Source organism: Patagioenas fasciata, chromosome 4, assembly GCF_037038585.1.
Source record: "Patagioenas fasciata isolate bPatFas1 chromosome 4, bPatFas1.hap1, whole genome shotgun sequence".
Taxonomy (NCBI): Eukaryota; Metazoa; Chordata; class Aves; order Columbiformes; family Columbidae; genus Patagioenas; species Patagioenas fasciata.
This window is the reverse complement of record NC_092523.1, coordinates 28,523,947-28,541,760: the sequence shown is the minus strand read 5'-3', so window position 1 is coordinate 28,541,760 and position 17,814 is coordinate 28,523,947. Positions and strand designations below refer to the sequence as shown.

The window sequence follows — 17,814 nt, the reverse complement described above, 5'->3', positions numbered from 1 at the left end:
TGCTATTTGCTATGTGGACTTCTGTATTCAAGGTGTTCTGTGTTTATTATATATCCTATAATATTACTTTACAGAATGTAGTAGAATATTATATGTACTATTATTAATTCTAATTATCATGAACAATTCGAATATTATACAATAATATTTTTACCATAGCTCTTGCTTTTCTTTGTTGTATTATCCAATGTATTATTTATAGAAGTATACAGTACAACAGAATGTGAATGGATTCTGGCATTGGATCTTCTCCAGTGTATCATATCGCTGTTATTTGCCTCTGTCACTAGCTTTCATTCCTAGTTATATTACATTTTATGCTATAATTATTGTTTATATGATGTACATATTCTTTCTCTCAAGAGATAATAAATTTGTTGCTGGAGAAATTTACCTTGAACATCCTTATTTTTCTGTTGTCCGAGGAAGGCAAATATAGTTTTTAGCATTAGAGCAGGAACTCCAGATCAATCTTCAAAAGAAATTGAAAAATAAAGGCAGGGGGTTTCGGGACGTTAGTATAATTTTTGCTGTAAGTAGTTCTCTTCTGGGTGCTTATCATGCTTTAGGCAGCTCTGGTTTTACCTCACTTTAAAAGGTTTATTGATTATACATGTTCTATGTATTTATATAGAAAATGTACTCTAGTGACAAACATCAACCATTCAGGGTTGAATTGTGTAGCTTATCCTTGTAGGAAGCAAGGCTGTTCAGTGCTGATCTAGCTCTTGGAATACTACTCAGTAATTGTTGTACTTTCTGTAGCTATTGCTACATGTTTAAAAGGCAATCAGGTAGTAGGTTTAAAAAAATAACCTTAGCATTGGGTCCTTAGGTTTTCTATCTGTTGTCTGTCTTCAGTATTAAAAACCCATTGTGTTGTGTGTAGGCAAAAACTTGGGGGTTTTTTCACTTCAGTAAAAGGTAAAGACAAGTAATCTCTCAGGGTATATTTTCCTGTCAGAGAGTGCAGAGAGAGTCTTATCTGAAGTGCTTTCCTTACATGTGAGAAGGAAAAACAATATATAGCTTGAAAAATGCACCGCCTGCCATTTTTCTTGTGTTCCTAATTTACTCCCTGGAATCAGACCTGGTTGCTCAGTGCTTTATCCAGTCAGGTCTCAAAAAGAACTGATGGTGAAGACTACATGATCTCTCTGAAAAATTGTCTGGAGCATCAGTTGTCTTGAAAAGCCTATTCCTGTCTGTAAATGCAATTACTAAACAGTATTTGGAGCAATTCATGTAACTGTTCATGCATTTCAAGTGTTTTCACAGGTGTAACACTTAAGTTTGGTTAAGGTTTTTTTCCAGTGAAATTAAGAAAATAAATGACCATCAAGAGGAGGAAAGTTTGATGTGCTTGTTGTTTGTGCATAGTGGTTTTGTGTTGTTTTGGTTTTTTGGTCTTTCTTTCCTCTCCTTAAATAATGATTTAGGATTAGAGCAGTACTTGGTACTCATGACCCTGCTCAGCTGTTTATTACCTGTCTCTAATTGTAAGATGGATATTGGGGAAATAGATGGAAACAATTTTTTTTAATTACAAAATTACTATGAAGATGTGTCTTTTACATAGTTCAATGGGCTTCACTAACTTTTAGTAGGGTTTTTCTGTGGGCTTCCCCTGCCCCTCCCCTGCTACTTTTGAACATTAGTTCTCACTCTGCTGCCCAGCCAGAGGTGTGTTTCTGCTGAAGAGCTTTGTAGAACCTGCTTACTTGCAGTGACAAGCGACTTGCAGAATGCCCCACGCTTGATGATACCTCATGTTGTTCAAATAATGCAGAACATCTGGGACGCATCTACAAGAAAACAGAAGATGAAAATGTCAATAGGGACACAGAAGAACTGCTGAATTTGTGAAGTTGGAAAGCTCTGTGTGTGTCAGACCAGGAAAAAAAGCCAACTGTTCAACCTGTCTTGTAGGATTTCTCTTTTCCAAGATACCGGTGTGTTTGTCATTATTGGTTTTTGTGTGTTTTGTTGTGTTTGTTTTGCTTGTGTGTACTGCTCCAGTCTAGAAGGTCAGAGGATTTTTTTTTTTTTTTTTTAGCAATGTTCAACATTCATAAAATTCCTTTTTTTTAACCTTTTGTGAAGCTTTTTCTTTTTGAACTTCCTGCCATGGAGAACATCTATGTATCTTTATCACAAATGCTAGTTTTTGAGTAAGATTTCCTTATGACAATATATTTGTTTTAACATAATTTACTTGAATATAATAGGACACTATCAGTGGTGTTCTTTAATGCCTGAAATGAAATACAATTGGCCTTCAAAGGGGCTTGAACTGTTGTGGATTTCTTTTAGAAGTCTGCTTAGAATACTGCATCAGCAAAAAGGCAGTGGAGAAGGAAACTCTTGTCTACTAACCAACTTTGATTTTGGTTAACTTTTCAATCTTAGAGCTCTGAAATTTATTTATATACAGCTGTCTGTAGGCATGTGCATCTTAATATCTTGTTTTTAACACATTTTGATCAGAGAACTGTTTTATTACTGGTTGTAGAGATGCTGTTTCCCATGTGTAGCCAGCAGCTGTTTGCTTGAAAGGAATTACCTTGGAGAGGTACTTGATTTAAAAGAAACAGCAACTTCTTTATCAAGATGTGAAGTAACTCCACAAGTTACTCTACAGTAAGGCCTCTGTGTTATATTTTAAATCTTTGATACATAATAGAACGGAAACCAGAAGTCTTTAGGGAACTGAAAAATGTCTCTCCCTTGGTGAGTAGCTAGTGAAAACACTGTGTGTCTTTATACAAAACAAGTACTTTCAAGATTGGGAGACAATGGTAGGTGTGTTTTCAGAGGTTTGGGTGTAAAGCACAAGTGATGCAACTGCTTCTGGTATCTCCTACATAGCTGCAGAGCTTCCCTGTGGAAACTCTGGGTGTTCCCCTCCCTTGTGCTTCTGTCTGGCCTGGCATAACATTTCCTGCCTCACTTGGCCCATGGCACTTTACACCTACAGCTGATAAAAGTTCTCACCTCTGCTGTCCTCCTCAGCTCCTCAGTAAGTGTCTCTAGCTCAGAAATGGCTTATGGAGTGCAGGAAGTCTCACTTCTGCTGCAGACAATACAGTAACAACAGTCCCTGATCCCTTTATTTGAGGCATTACCTCACAGGATGTAAAGATTGAGGCTAAAAAGTACAGAAGAGTCAGGAAGGAATAACAGTGCTGTGCAAGGAAAGAGGCCCTCTCTAAGTTCTACTTAGCTAATATTCTTAATTTTAACTGTATCTTATTGGGTTTTCTGTGGGAATGATGAAAGGTAATCCTTAAGTGAACAAAATGACAGTCTTGACACCTATGTGTATTTCCAGTTGTAGTTAGTCTGCTGGCTTGAAACAATCATACTGTAAGATGATCTCTATGTGTTTTAAAATGTGTGTTACCTACTCTTTAGATATTTTTAAAATCCCTGTTTAATGCATGCTAACTTGAAAAGAATGGATGTTTTTGAAAATTAGTTACTAAGAAATGGAAAGCAGTAAAGTTTGTTTTGTGGTATCCTCCTTAAGGAGGATGTAATTCCAGCCTCTGAAACTTCTTTGAAAAAGAATCCTCCTGTCTTTCGCTATGACAATTAGAAGTCTGTTATTAATCTATTTAAAAAGCTACAAGTGAGGAAACGACGCAGATCTTCTTTAGTCTTTCTATTCTAATCAGATTACTGGAGCATTAATTTTTCTTTAAATAAAGGAATCCTCACCTTGCTGGGTGATCATTTTCAGCTGTGTCCTTAAATTTCAATGGTCGTCTCTTTCTGCTCTTCAAAGGTAGGTTTTTTCTTGTCATTCTTGATAGGAGCAGGCTTAACCTCTCCTTCAGATAAAGTGTAATTCTGCAATTCTCTTCCAAATCAAGAATTTTTCCTTAAATTCTTTCACAGTACATGCTGATCTCACATGTTTCTTCTGATATTAGAATAATCTTTTTTAATCTGATGGTAGGTGTTAGTTAAATGTACATTGTCACTATTTTGTCTCAATCTGTATTTTTCAAGTTGTCATTCATGTTGTGCCTGTTCTATAGATCTGTTTTGACTTGTGGTACTTGGGAAGATTTAATCATCAATGTGCTATTTGAGCTTTTTGGTTGCCCCCAGGTCGCTGTCAGGATGCCTGAGCAGCAGAGCCTGTGTGAAGGAGCGGTACCTTTGCCCTGATTGCTCTCTGTAGTTTCATAAACTTTACTGTGATAATATTATTAACCTTAAGTGAGCAAATCTGCATGGGCGTACATAAATGGTTCTGTGGGTTTTTTTGGTGGCTCAACAATTTGTTGATTTAGGTTCTTCATCTTTCCCACGTATTTGTTTATTTAGTGACTTTGATTTACTGAGAATTATTTATTCTAGCAGTGCAATTAGCAACTACATTTTCTTATTTGCTGATAGTCCAAAATTTCTAGGTTTTAAAGTTATTTTCTTCCTCACTTATTAGAAAAATTTTTGGACTTTATCTAGTACCTAACTTAGGCAGACCACTGTTTCATCTCAAGTATATTGTAGCTTTTCGAATAGAAAGAGCAAATGGGATTTCATTCAACATCTTACACTGCAAGTTAGTATTTCCTCTCCAGTGCTCAAAGCCCTGAAACCCAAACCTTGCCAAACAAACCTAACTTTGATCTACTCTCTTTCCTTTCTAGAACTTAAAAAAGTGTGAATTCCCTACCTCTTTTCACAGAATCACAGAATGTTAGGGATTGAAAGGGACTTAAAAAGATCATCTAGTCCAGTCCTCCTGCTGGAGCAGGAACACTTAGATGAGGCTACACAGGAATGTGTCCGGGCGGGTTTTGAATGTCTCCAGAGTAGGAGACTCCATGACCTCCCTGGGCAGCCTGTTCCAGTGCTCTGTCACCCTCACTGTGGGGAAGTTTCTTCTCAAATTTACGTGGAACCTCTTTTGTTCCAGTTTTAACCCATTGCCCCTTGTCTTACCATTGGTTGTCACCGAGAAGAGCCTGGCTCCATCCTCATGATACTCACCCTTTACATATTTGTAAACTTTCATGAGGTCACCCCTCAGTCTCCTCTTCTCCAGATTAAAGAGACCCAGCTCTCTCAGCCTTTCCTCATAAGGGAGATGCTCCACTCCCTTAATCATCTTTGTTGCCCCACGCTGGACCCTCTCCAGCAGTTCCCTTTCCTTCTTGAACTGAGGGGCCCAGAACTGGACATAATATTCCAGATGTGGTCTCACCAGGGCAGAGTAGAGGGGAAGGAGAACCTCTCTCGACCTACTAACCACCCCTGTTCTAATACACGCCAGGATGCCATTGGCCTTCCTGGCCACAAGGGCACAGTGCTGGCTCATGGTCATCCTGCTGTCCACCAGGACCCCCAGGTCCCTTTCCCCTACACTGCTCTCTAATAGGTCATTCCCCAACTTATACCGGAACCTGGGGTTGTTCCTGCCCAGATGCAAGACTCTACACTTGCCCTTGTTATATGTCATTAAATTTTACCCTGCCCAACTCTCCAGCCTGTCCAGGTCCCGCTGGATGGCAGCACAGCCTTCTGGCGTGTCAACCACTCCTCCCAGCTCAGTGTCATCAGCAAACTTGCTGACAGTACACTCTATTCCCTTGTCCAAATCGTTAATGAATATATTGAATAATATTGGCCCCAGTACTGACCCCTGTGGCACTCCACTGGATACAGGCCTCCAACTGGACTCCGCACCATTGACCATGACTCTCTGGCTTCTTCCCTTCAGTTAGTTCACAGTCTACCTCACTACCCAATCGTCCAGACCACACTTCCTCAGTTTATCTGAGAGGATGCTGTGGGAGACTGTGTCAAATGTTTTACTGACGTCAAGGTAGACCACATCCACTGCTTTACTTTTTAGAAATGAATATAGTCACTTAAAACATGTAAGTTCTGCTACATGTGAATATCTATAGCATTGAAAGGATAGCTCTGTTTTTTGTTAAACTTGAATGACAGTTTACAAATGTTTCCGTACTGCAGCTGCAATACTGGGCTTTCCATGGGCCCACTGGGAGCATCCTCTGCTCTTCTTGATGGGGTGTCTGGTGGTTGTTACTGGCTTGGGTGGGGTTGTTTCAGGGAGGTGGTGTTTGTTGTGTTTTTGTTTGTGTGTGGTTGGTAGGTTTGTTTTTTCTTTCCTTCTCCTTAAGACGGGAGACAATTGAATGTCAATTAAAAAAAAACGTAAACAATCTGTGTTTGTGTATGGGAAAGACCGTTACTCTTTTTTAGGGTTACAAAATTTACAGTAAAGATTTGCTCTAAATTAGTAGGTGGTTTTCATTTGGTGTGTGACTTTGGTAAATCATGCTCAGATCATGTACTATCTGATAAGTAAGCTCCTTAAGTATCTTAATCTTCCACTGCCTTGAATTTAATATAATAATTATGTGTCCCTGATCAGTAAGAAAGGCATCTTGATATGAGCAGAAGTGAGTGTTTTCCTTTAATACAGGTGCCGATCTTTCCTGGAAGCCACGAATGTTCAAGACTTCAGCCCAGAGTACCCAGTGCAACTACATTTATTGTAAGAACTGACAGATTGGACTGTTTTTCATTTAAACCAAATTACATAGTTCTGTCAGCAGCATTTATTCTTTCTGGTTATATTCAGGTTATCAAGTGGAAGTACATTCAAGTTAAGTAAAAAGAAGGGGTAGGCACATCTATATCTTGCAGAAGAATTGGAGTGCTGTTGCCTTACACTGAAGGAAGTATTCTATTTAGGATTTAAAGAGGAAAACTACTACAATTTATCATTGAAAGCTTATGTATTTCCACTAGAAAAATATTGTAATGCTTTAGATAATATTATTTCTGGTTTTGTGATAGAAGGTATGAGAAGGGAGAAGTTTTATTGTCCCAACATATCTGTGAGCAAACATACATGATATGTAGCTTTTTTCTGGCAATATTCTGTTTAGAAAATAGATACATGATTTTTAACTACCTATATCCTCTACCTAAGAGTAACCTTCTGAAGTCCCACAGATAGCATCTCTGTATGAGAAATAATTTTTGTTCAGCAACTTGATTTAACTGCCCTTGGGGCTGAACAAAGATGTAACTTAAAAAATGCAGGTTTTTTCTTCTATTACTAATTCCAATATTAACCTATGAATCTTGATCTCTAATTATTCATCCTTTGGCACTGTGGTTTTGTTACAGGAAAGAGATCACAGTATGAAATTTTATATAGGAGTACTGTATATCATGAGATTTAAAAATTAATTGCTCTTCAGCTAACATGAATATTGTGATATAAATATATTTCACTGTAACACTATATTTTATATAGCATTTCAGAGTTTTAGTAATATGGTCTGTATAATATTGCACAGAGGATGTGTGCCTAAAATCGTAGAGACTTGGGCATGCAAATGGACTTGTGAATTTACCCAGTCAGTTTTCTTTAGTAGGTTGAGTATTAATTTCTACTTTCTGTTGTGCAATGTAAATAAACTTCCTGTGACCATATTTCAAAGATTGACCATTTTGCAAGGGAAGAACTAAAATAGATGAGAGTGGACGAATGCTCTGTAAACCAAGACAGAACCTATATTTAATCTAGGTGTCCAGAATATTTTCATTGGTATTGGAAACTGAGCTTGTCCTGTGTGCTGTGGACTTGGCAAGCTCGCTTCTTTCTTTTTTTTTTTTCTGTTTTCTTCTTTTTTTTTTCTTCTTATTTTCTCTTTTCTTTTTTTCCTATTTAAAAAAATAATAATAATAATAGAAGCTATGGAGAGTCGCAATGAAAAAAGGATAGTTTCCACAGGTCAGTAACATTTTAAACATACCTTCCTTGTATAAAATTTTAAGCAGTAAACTAAGATTAGGTCAGGCTTTATAAAGCAAACAAGAAAAACTGGTCATGTACGCACTTTTGAGATTGGAATGAAGGTTATTGTGAACAGTAGGTTCTTTCCCAGGCCATTTGACTTTAATACTTTGAGCATGATTTTAGAAGTTGGCCATTTAAACACCTCCAGGGATGGTGACTCCACCACTGCCCTGGGCAGCCTGTTCCAATGCCTGGCAACCCTTTCCGTGAAGAGTTTTTTCCTAATATCCAATCTCAACCTCCCCTGGTGCAACTTGAGGCCATTTCCTCTTGTCCTATCACTTGCTACTTGGGAGAAGAGACCAACACCCTCCATGCTACAACCTCCTTTCAGGTGGTTGTAGACAGTGATAAGGTCTCCCGTCAGCCTCCTTTTCTCCAGGCTAAACAGCCCCAGTTCTCTCAGATGCTCCTCACTGGACTTGTTCTCCAGGCCCCTCACCAGCTTCATCATCTTCCTCTGCACTCTGATAACTTATAACTTACTGTCTATATTCTGGCCTTTCTATAGGCAAACCTACATTAATGGTTGGCAACTCTCTTCCCTGTATTTCTGTCAAGCACTTGAAAAGCTTTCGGTAAAGGTTTTCAACTCTCAATTCCTCAGAGATCCAGTTTCACAGCAATGTTGCTATTGTTGGTCTGACTTACTGGCAGCTGTCCCACAGAAGCCTTGTTCCTGAAATGTTGGGTTTTTTTAGTGTCCTTTGCAGAGAAATATCAACATTATACTTTTTGTTGTTCTCTTTGATCCTTTAATAAGGTAGAAGATCTGGCCACTTCTCTTGTGGGATTGCGTAATTATGTTTTCTCTCGATGTTCCTACTTGCATGGGAATGGGTATGACTCAGAGTAGGTACTGCTCTGAGATCTGCTTTGAAATGCAGGTTCTTTTTGAAGAAAACCTATTGGTGAAAGAAATCAATAGGTTTGGAAGATCTTGTGTGATACATCAGTACTTGGAACAAGCAAGAGGTCAGCAAGAGAAAGCTCAGATCATTATGCTGACTGAGGAGTGTCAAAGCTGAAGGATAAGGCAATAATACCTTGGTCTTCTCCGGAACTGCTTATGAGTTCAGGAAAGCATTGCATTCTTGCATGCCACTTCAGGATAAGAACACTTATTACCTAATATATAAACAGTAAAATTTTGGGGTTTTTTTTAATTAAACAGGATAATACTACAGTCAGTGAACATAACAGCTGTGTTTTATGTTCAACTTCCAATGTTTTGCCAAATATTTTATTTATTATTTATTTATTTCACTTCTACTAATGCTAAAATAATTTAAGCTTAGCTCTTAAAAAAAACCCCAAGCACTCCGAAAACCCCCAGCCTTTCAAAGAAAAAGTCCCAGAACTTGCTAAACCCACCCCCCAGTCCTCCATACAGAGTAAATACAGCTTAAGTGACTGACAAGAAATCGAAACTTCACCAAAAGCTGACAGTTGTTGGGTAGTTTCATTTCATTTCTCAGGAAACAGAAAGATAGTCTGTCTTTGAGAATAGCATGTTTACATTAAAAACCCCAAACAACAGCAACAACAAAACAAAACAAAACCAAGAAACCAAACAAACCCACTGTAGGAATACTAAATGGCTTAGCTATTATTTTGCATTAAAAATACTTTAAGCCTACAAGTTTACACCAATACAGAAATGGTTTATTGTGAAATACTGGTCCTTATTTTTTTTTGCTGTTGAATTACATAAATTGAACTGGACCAACAAAACCATTAATGCTAAGTAGCTTGGGAATTAACTGGTAAAATATAATTTTAAATTACATGAAGGGTGGCCTTTTATTTTAAATATATTTTAAAATTATGGAACTCTCTGACATGCAAAGTTAAATCCCTCAAATATGTCAGTTTCTGACAAGTAGTTAGTCCAGACTGCCAAAAGGTGAGATGACTTCACAGTCTGACAAACTGTTTTCTCCCTATGCATACATCTTTGAGGTTATGTTATCTGTTTAGTTTCTGCATTAAAAAAAAAAAAAAATATATATATATATATACACATATATATATGTAGCTAAGTTGCAGTTCTAAAGCAAAAAGTCTTGCCATTTTACAAAGCATGGCGTATACAGAGAAAGAAATGGGACTTGTCTTCCTACCACTACAGTCTTCTGTGTGAAATTATGACCGTATCCTGCTAATTGGCTAGCAAGTAATAATGCAGCTGGCCAGAACCCGGCACCTCTCACGTGTTTAATACAGGTATGGCAATTTATACTTACAGGCTAGACTGCAGGTTCAGTGTTTAACTCTACTGTTCTATTCTGTTTTCAGTTATGTATGTCTGACTTTCATTTTTTTGGGGAGAGGAACAGTTTTCATTGGGATAGGACAAATTCTTATAAATTAGACTTCTATTCTGAGATTGAAAAGGAGAAACTTCCTATATTTTTTCCCTCTAAATAAAATATGTGGGTACTATCGTAGTTGCTCCATTTCCTTAGCAGTTTCACTCTCCTTTTGTCCTACCACACGTGGTCATGTCTCTGAGAAGCCATGAGAAAGCCAAAGGTTCGGTGTGCCCACAGGAGCTGTGCCACCTCACAGTGTCACCGGGGCGGTGGGGTCCCGTGTGCCCGCAGGAGCTGTGCTGCCCCACAGTGTCACCGGGGCGGTGGGGCCCCATGTGCCCGCAGGAGCTGTGCCGCCCCACAGTGTCACCGGGGCGGTGGGGCCCCATGTGCCCGCAGGAGCTGTGCCGCCCCACAGTGTCACCGGGGCGGTGGGTGCCCGGTGACACCGCGGGGAGGTTCGGTTTCAGCGCGGGGGCGTCGCCGGCTGGGGGCGCTATGGGCCAGGGTGCGGGCAGCGCGGGGTCACCTTTCGGAACCTTTTATTCCCCTATCGGCACCGTAATCCCTATTAGTCCAAAGGGCACTACTCTTTTTCCCGCCTCCAAAAACCCCAGGACCTGGCTTGCCAGCTGATATGTTAGATTCAAAGTAAATAGTGTGTCCTCTCTGTGGCAGATGGTACGACTGGGGTGGGCTCACTTTAGCAAGGTAGGATAGTTTTGAAAACGTTCTGTGTTACAAAACTGAAGGTTTGTAATGCATGCTTGTTTGTGAAGAGACGCATCAAATAACACGTGTTTTTGGTAGGCTACAGGGCATCTAGGCTGTCTTCTAAAATTACACTTCTAAGTATGTTGTCTGTTTCATACTTGTCTTTTACTATTGTTATTGCTAATTCTAAAAATTCTCTAGACGTGAACTCAAGGGACTTAAAAGTAGTTTCTCTCACGTGGATCTTTCGTTCATGGATTGTGTTGTGTTTTTCAGTGTTTCTCCTCAGGGTGTTTCTTCATCAGCAGGGTCATCTGCTTCAACAGAATCCCTGTGTATCTGCTCTTCCTGTGCACCCCCACCAGCGAGCACAGCTATCTGTGTCCTGAAAGGTTCAATCCAAAGGAACGGTGCTCTGAGAAGTGCTGTTACCCTCTGATCACTCACCGCTTCTCCCAGCGTGGTTCTTGTGTATGTTTCATGATCTATTTGTATTCCCTTCTGATGGGAAGGCCTTCTGATGTGTATTCCTGTTAGTGAGGGATGTGGAGCTTGGACATTATCTTGCTGTTTTTATCACTGGCTGCAGAACTGCAGCAGGGGAAGCCTGAAGGCACTTCAGTGCAAAACCAGAGTCATGCTTTGAGTGCAACAAAAGTGGAATGCACACAGAAGACTCACTGTAATACAAATAATAACTCTATATAAGCTCAAGTCAGCCAATCCTCTTTTTATTTATTTAGAGGTTCCAGAATAAGAAAGGCTTAAAATTTATCAAATAAGGTTTTTTGTAGCCTCTTTTGGTTTCTTTTAAGGATGAATTTGATTATAACAGTTGTAAGACTTCTCAGATGTTTTCCACTGATAGATTATCTGTAAAGCTTGCTCTGATTGTATAAAAACCACAGTTGTACATTGTACTGTTTAAGGAAGACGGTAAGAGCAATTGTGAGAGTAGCATACATGAAATGATGTAGGCAGAAACCTTAGCTTTCTATCTTAGCTTTTATAGAATGTAATGAAATATGGAAGTCCTGGAGATAACCACCATCCATCCGTATACATACCTAAATACAAATAAAATATATACATATATTTATCTCTATACATGCCCAGCCATCTTCTGTAGAAAACTCTGTGATATCCTTTTCTTAGAGTCAAACACCATCCTGAAGGAAAAAAATCAATCAAAAGCTTTTGGATATACCTGTGTTATATAAGCTGTATCAGTTTGTCAAGTTTAATCTTGAAAATATGATTATGTATATGTCAGGTGGTCTTTACTCTTTATGTTTTCTTTGTAAATCCTGTTACTTGAAAGGCTGTTATGTTTTATTAAAAAAGTGTGATTTCAACCTTTTTTTTTTTTTTTTTTTTTCCACCCAATTCACATATGCTGCATATTGTTTAGAAAGTCACACCTTATGCATTGAACTGAAATGATGCACTGGGTACTTGCATTTCATCTGTCATCTCTGCCCGGTGTCCACATATGTGCTAAAACCTATGTAGTGTGATTAAGAGCACTTTGGTGTCTGATGTGAACCCTTCGGAGGGTGTATCAGTTGGGTACAACTTGAAATATCCGATTACTCCCTTCTTTGAAGACTGCAGTTTGGCCCATGGATGGTTGGAAGCATTCTCAGTCTCACATGAGTGTCTGCATTTCTCTCTTGTTCCCAAATGCCAGAAAGTGCAAAGTAGGTTTGTGGCAAGATTTCAAGGGCAAAAACAGAAACTCTATGGAAAGTAATGCTATTCTGGATTGCTTGAGTTTGTAATGAGTCATGATCTTTTATACTCACAAATTATCTTTGTGTATCTTATTTGTTCTGAAAACACATAAACTACTTTTTTGAAAATATATTACATGTAACTTTTTTATATTTGTAGGAAAAATACTGTGAATGAAATAACGATACAGACAATTATTTTGCTCAGTCTCCCAGATCTTTCACTGCAGGAAATTATATTCTAACAATATGTCTTCTGTGATAAGGTCAGGCCTTGTGGAATTTTGTATTCATTTACAAGGGAAATGTAGACTAACTTCAATATGTGGGAATTTTAATGTAGATCTGAATACTAAAGATATGACACGTTTTTGGTCTATATAGAACTTGAAAAAAGTTCTTACATTACAGCTTTAGTGAACTTGTACCAAATTTTTTAAGTTGTGGCATATGAAGTGTGACAGTAGAGCTGGTCAGTAAAGGACTGATAGCTCAATCCGAGTGAGTAGCCCCTTAGCCCCTTGCGAGCACTGAACTGCTGGAACTGAGACCTGAAATGGGTTACTCTGCCTTTCATAGCTTGTGCTGGTTTTTGTTTTTTGGGTTGTTTTTAAGAAGAGCTAGGCACAACAGTGAATTTCAGATAAAGAACCTTCTGTTAAGGAATGTATATTAGTGTGGTATATTTCATGCTTAAGCTGGATAACTTTGTGTTGAATGCATTCAGAAATGTCTTGGAGACTGAACTGCTCTCATAAAAATAACAGAAGCGTGCATGCCGCTGCTCAGATATTCAGAGTGAGTATCAGTGGGTTTCCTCCTAGGGGTGTGTATGTACAATCTTTGGTGGCAGACGAGGCGAGAATATTACCTAGTAGTGTGTCTGTGGATCTCCAAGTCTAGTAAATAATACTTTAAGTCATACAATGATATGTATTCCCAAATGTAGAAAGCATTAAGGAACACTCTTCTATGGTAATGTATAATTTTTCCCCAGAGCTTTCTGCTCCAAACGCAAGGAATCTTTCATAATGACTTCTTTAAGCTAAATATAAAACATTTAAACTTCCCCCAAACAAAATCAAAAAACTCAGCTAAACCAGGCGTATATGGAGAAGCAGCTCTAGGGATAAAGTAGACATTTGGACAAAATGAGACAGGTTATTTCTGTACTTGGCGTTTTCTGGAAGATGGCTTGAGTGTTTTAAGTGGTAAATATAGCATTAGTGTCTCTGCAAAACAGAACTTAATATTTAATAAATGTTAGTAACTTTGTAGCTAGTAGTTAAAACTATATGAGAATGCAAATGGTTTGAATCGTGGTGCTGTTAGACACTTTGTAAAGCTGGTGCATAGACTTTCTGAATGGTAAATGTTATCTTTCAAATGCAGATGAACACTGTGTACTTCATGAAAATTAAGAGCTATTGAACTCTGTCAGATAGGAATTTGAAATACGCTGTGCATTTTATTAATGCTTAAAATTGTTGCAATGCTAAATACAGTATCCTCTACAAGTGCAGATTTTAGCGTGCGTTGGTTAATATATAGGCCTGTTGTTGTTTGGTTTTCTTATCAGTCTGTACAGTTAGACGTCTTTAAAATCTGCCTTGGAGCAGCTGGCAGCTGACGTGCTGGTGGTGGCACCACCCAGGTTCTATGTGACATCATGAGGAGCAGTGCGGTGTAGTCCACCTCCCTGCTCAAGGAAGTTGATCTGGGAGCCAGACTGCGCAAAGTGTAGCTAAACCGCTGAGTTTAGTAAATGCTGAGAACACAGAGGGCATGTAAAAATGGAATTCCTGAAAAAAATTGTTCCCACTGCTGTTTCTGGAGATGTAGTTCTGGATGCTGGGAGTGCTGCCCGTGAAAGCTCCCCAAGGCTACTGAAGATGAGACGTGTCAGACTCTTTGCATTAGGACAAACAATAGATGAAGACGAGGAGACACATCCTGCTTACAGTATGTATCCATGGCATCAACCTGGTAAAAGCCGATTACTAAGCTTTTTCTTCAGATCATGATAGCCTTGCTAAATTGCCGAATTTTATTATAAAAGACCTTTTTGTCACAGTCACTATGATAATAGTGTCTTGAGTTTTAGAACTATTTTATAATTGACACACTCTCATGTGTTAGTGACCTATTTGAAAGTAACTTTACAGGATTTCTAATGTGCTCATGTCTTTGCATGCCTGTGTGACTTTTTTTTCCCTTTTTGGGATAAGTATCCCTATTTAAGTTTCAAAACTGTAATGTAGCTGTGATTAGGCACTAAGAGTTGACTAGGCAGATGTATGCTGCACAGGATTAGGACTGCAGTGCAGGATTCAAGTTTTGTCATATTTTCTCTCCCTGTTTTTCACATCCCCATAGTTTTTAAAGCTTTTCCTTTTAAGAGTGTTTTCATTTCAAACAAGTTTATACTTTCCTTTTTTAGTGTTTTGAAGGTTGCAGATTTTTTAAAAATAAAAAATTTAAAAAATATGTGAATTAAAGAGGTTAAGTAAAAATATAGACATTGTATAAAGATTTTTTAACTTAAAAACACAAGTAAGCTTGCCTATATGAAGATTTTTCTTTTTTCCCTTTTTTTTTTTAACTACCTGTTAGTGTATAAATATTACAGTGTGTTGTGCTAATAAAAAGAAAGAGAATGAGTTAATGTTTGTTTTTCAGACAGTTCAGCTGGGTGGCAATGGAAAGTCCAGTTTTAATGTTTGTGTGTGTGTTTTTGTTTTCTGTTGGTGTTTTTTTTTTTTTCCTTCTTTCTGCCTTCAGCTAAGATTATAAGGTCTTGAGTCTTTATGGTCTTGGACCCTGATGGCTATTAGATACAAAGTTTTCCTCTTTGCTATGTGGTGGCTATTTTTGGGAATTATTGTGGCCTTGAAACTTTTTCCCTTAGGTGCCTAAGTGCAGTGCTGGGAGGTGGTGACATCCGTCTTTATTGGCTGGTGAACTTGCAGCCTTAACTATGGAATTAAGTTTGTGGTGGTGGTAGGATACAGGGGTTTCCTTGGAAAGACTTTTCTCTGCCTTTCTGATTGTAATATAACCCCCTTTTTTTATTTATTATTATTATTCTGTCAGGTTGAGTAATGTTGGCAGCTGGGGAAAGCAGGGGCAGATCTGTTTTGTTAAAGGAATTGTTCCTGTGTGTAACAAATTAGAACAAGTTAATATTGTAATTGTATGGACTATTGAAGACTAGTTACAGAGAAAGGTCTGTTAAGACTTCTGTTGCCTGTTGCTTGAAAATTCTGATCAGAAGCTCATGGTGAGCTCATGGTGTCTGAAAGGGTGATGCTCTCTTAGCCAGGTTTGTGTCCTCATTTGACTTTGAATGCTGTAGAGCCATGAAGTTTATAGTTGGATACCACTGTGATGTGCACAACTCAGACACCTCCCTAGGCATATCTCATCAGTTCTGCTTTTATGGTGTATTATGGTTTCCTTATAGCTCTCACTTTTAAATAATAATTTATTTCAAATGTTACAATTACAGAATAAATAGAATTGTCTTTGTGCCAGGTTAAAAGAAAATGCTATAGGGTGAAGTTTGGAGACAAAACAGATGCGTTCATTCACCCTTGTTCAATGTTTTGTCAATAGTTCAAGCAAATGAGGATAACAAACAGAATACACCATTCCCATGGTTGAAGATGAATTCTCCTTTCTTGCTCATTAAATATTTGCCAAATGGTTATTACTAGCAGTTATTTTGTGGAAATCAGTAGTGCCTAACTAATATCACTTAATAGTGTGATGTCGTCATTTGCGAAATGCAGACTTATAGTCTGTTCTGGGATCATGCTTTTACAATAGCAGATAGTAACTGAATCCTCTTTAAATTATCTGCTTATTTCTATTTTTGTATCTTGGTAATGGAATGAACTGCTCTGTGGGAATAGAGCAAAAGAACTACTGTGTTTGCCAGTTGGGTATGCTGCAGGAGGCAGGTGTCGACAAAACAGGTAATAAAACAATACAATGACTTGAAAAAAAATAGTCAACATTTACTTGCTTAATATCAGCAGCTGTGGCATTAATGCACCACCGGATTTAATATAATGAAGCAGTTGAGGAACTCAGTAGGTTTTTACAGCTAAGGTGGTTTGTCCTGTAGATCTGTTTGAATTTGTAAGTGGGTGGGTTTTTGTTTTTTTTTTTTACTTTCTGTTCCTTATTGCTGCTGTTTAGGGAACATTTTTGTATTAATAAGAGCTTAGGTGAAATACGGAGTCTGACAACTAGTTTAAAATGTAAAAGTATTTCAGAGGATCTTCAACCAACCAACAAACCAACAAAACTAAACTATTCCTGGCATGCAAAGCATGAAAGTGTTATTTTGATAATATCACTTAGTTGGGTTTGCATATATCTGACATAAATATTTTGTATGGAATTCAAGTGATGATTATTTTTTTTTTCTTTAGGATTAAAGTATTTATTAGTATTGTCTTTCAAAATGTTAATTAGTATATACTTTGTTTTAAACTTACTTTTAAAGAAGGCCTTAGAAATATGCACTTGGTGACACATCTTTTTAAATATGTGGCTTCTGTCAGATTGGTTTCAAGTGTATTTTAGTAGTCTTTCTTAACTGTCTTTTTAGATTTATAACATCATGAGAACTCTAGGGAAAAAAAAACTCACTTGCTGAAGTATTTGCATATGATTATGTGCATTATAACACTTAATAGATGTTAGTAAGTAGTTGTTTTAAACTTACTGTAGTAGTTAAGAGTTGATATGTTTGCAACTTTAAAAGTTTCTGTCTCAAAAAAGCTATAGTCCAAATTAAAAACAGAAAGATGAGCTTGGAAGATCTGGAGAAAGTATTTTACTGTACTAAAAAACGCATAATATTTGTACACATACAGACACATCTCTAAATTATGTCATATTCTCCCTTTTGATGATTGTAGCGTTAAAGAAGGGGAACGCCACCACTGCTCTGTGCAAACTGGCAAGTGGCAGCTGTACCCGTGCTGTGTGACATGTGCCCTTCTGCTGCAGGTTGGGGCTTGGGCTGCGTTGTAAGGCAGGGTAGCAAATGCTGTGGAACAGTCTTGGTGGTCAGCTGTGACAGTCAAATCTGCACTAACTGCACAAGGGATGTTACATTTATCAGCGATGTGAGTATTCTCGTTGCTCACAGTCTCCACGTTATTTCTGTGTATGGAAAACATCT

General features: G+C 38.0%; 1 protein-coding gene across 10 annotated transcripts in view; it reads left to right on the top strand.

The window, feature by feature from the left end:
• The window catches only part of FRYL (FRY like transcription coactivator), a 170,309-nt gene that overhangs the window by 20,251 nt on the left and 132,244 nt on the right, over window positions 1-17,814 (top strand). For 5 of the 10 annotated variants that reach the window (XM_065837612.2, XM_065837611.2, XM_071807471.1 and 2 more), the window contains exon 1: window positions 14,330-14,579. The exons of the other annotated variants lie outside the window; for them this stretch is intronic. In XM_065837612.2, the coding sequence (XP_065693684.2) occupies window positions 14,411-14,579 (169 nt within the window). In that variant the 5' untranslated portion in view covers window positions 14,330-14,410. Of the gene's footprint in view, window positions 1-14,329; window positions 14,580-17,814 lie in introns of those variants that run through there. 10 annotated transcript variants of the gene reach the window in all.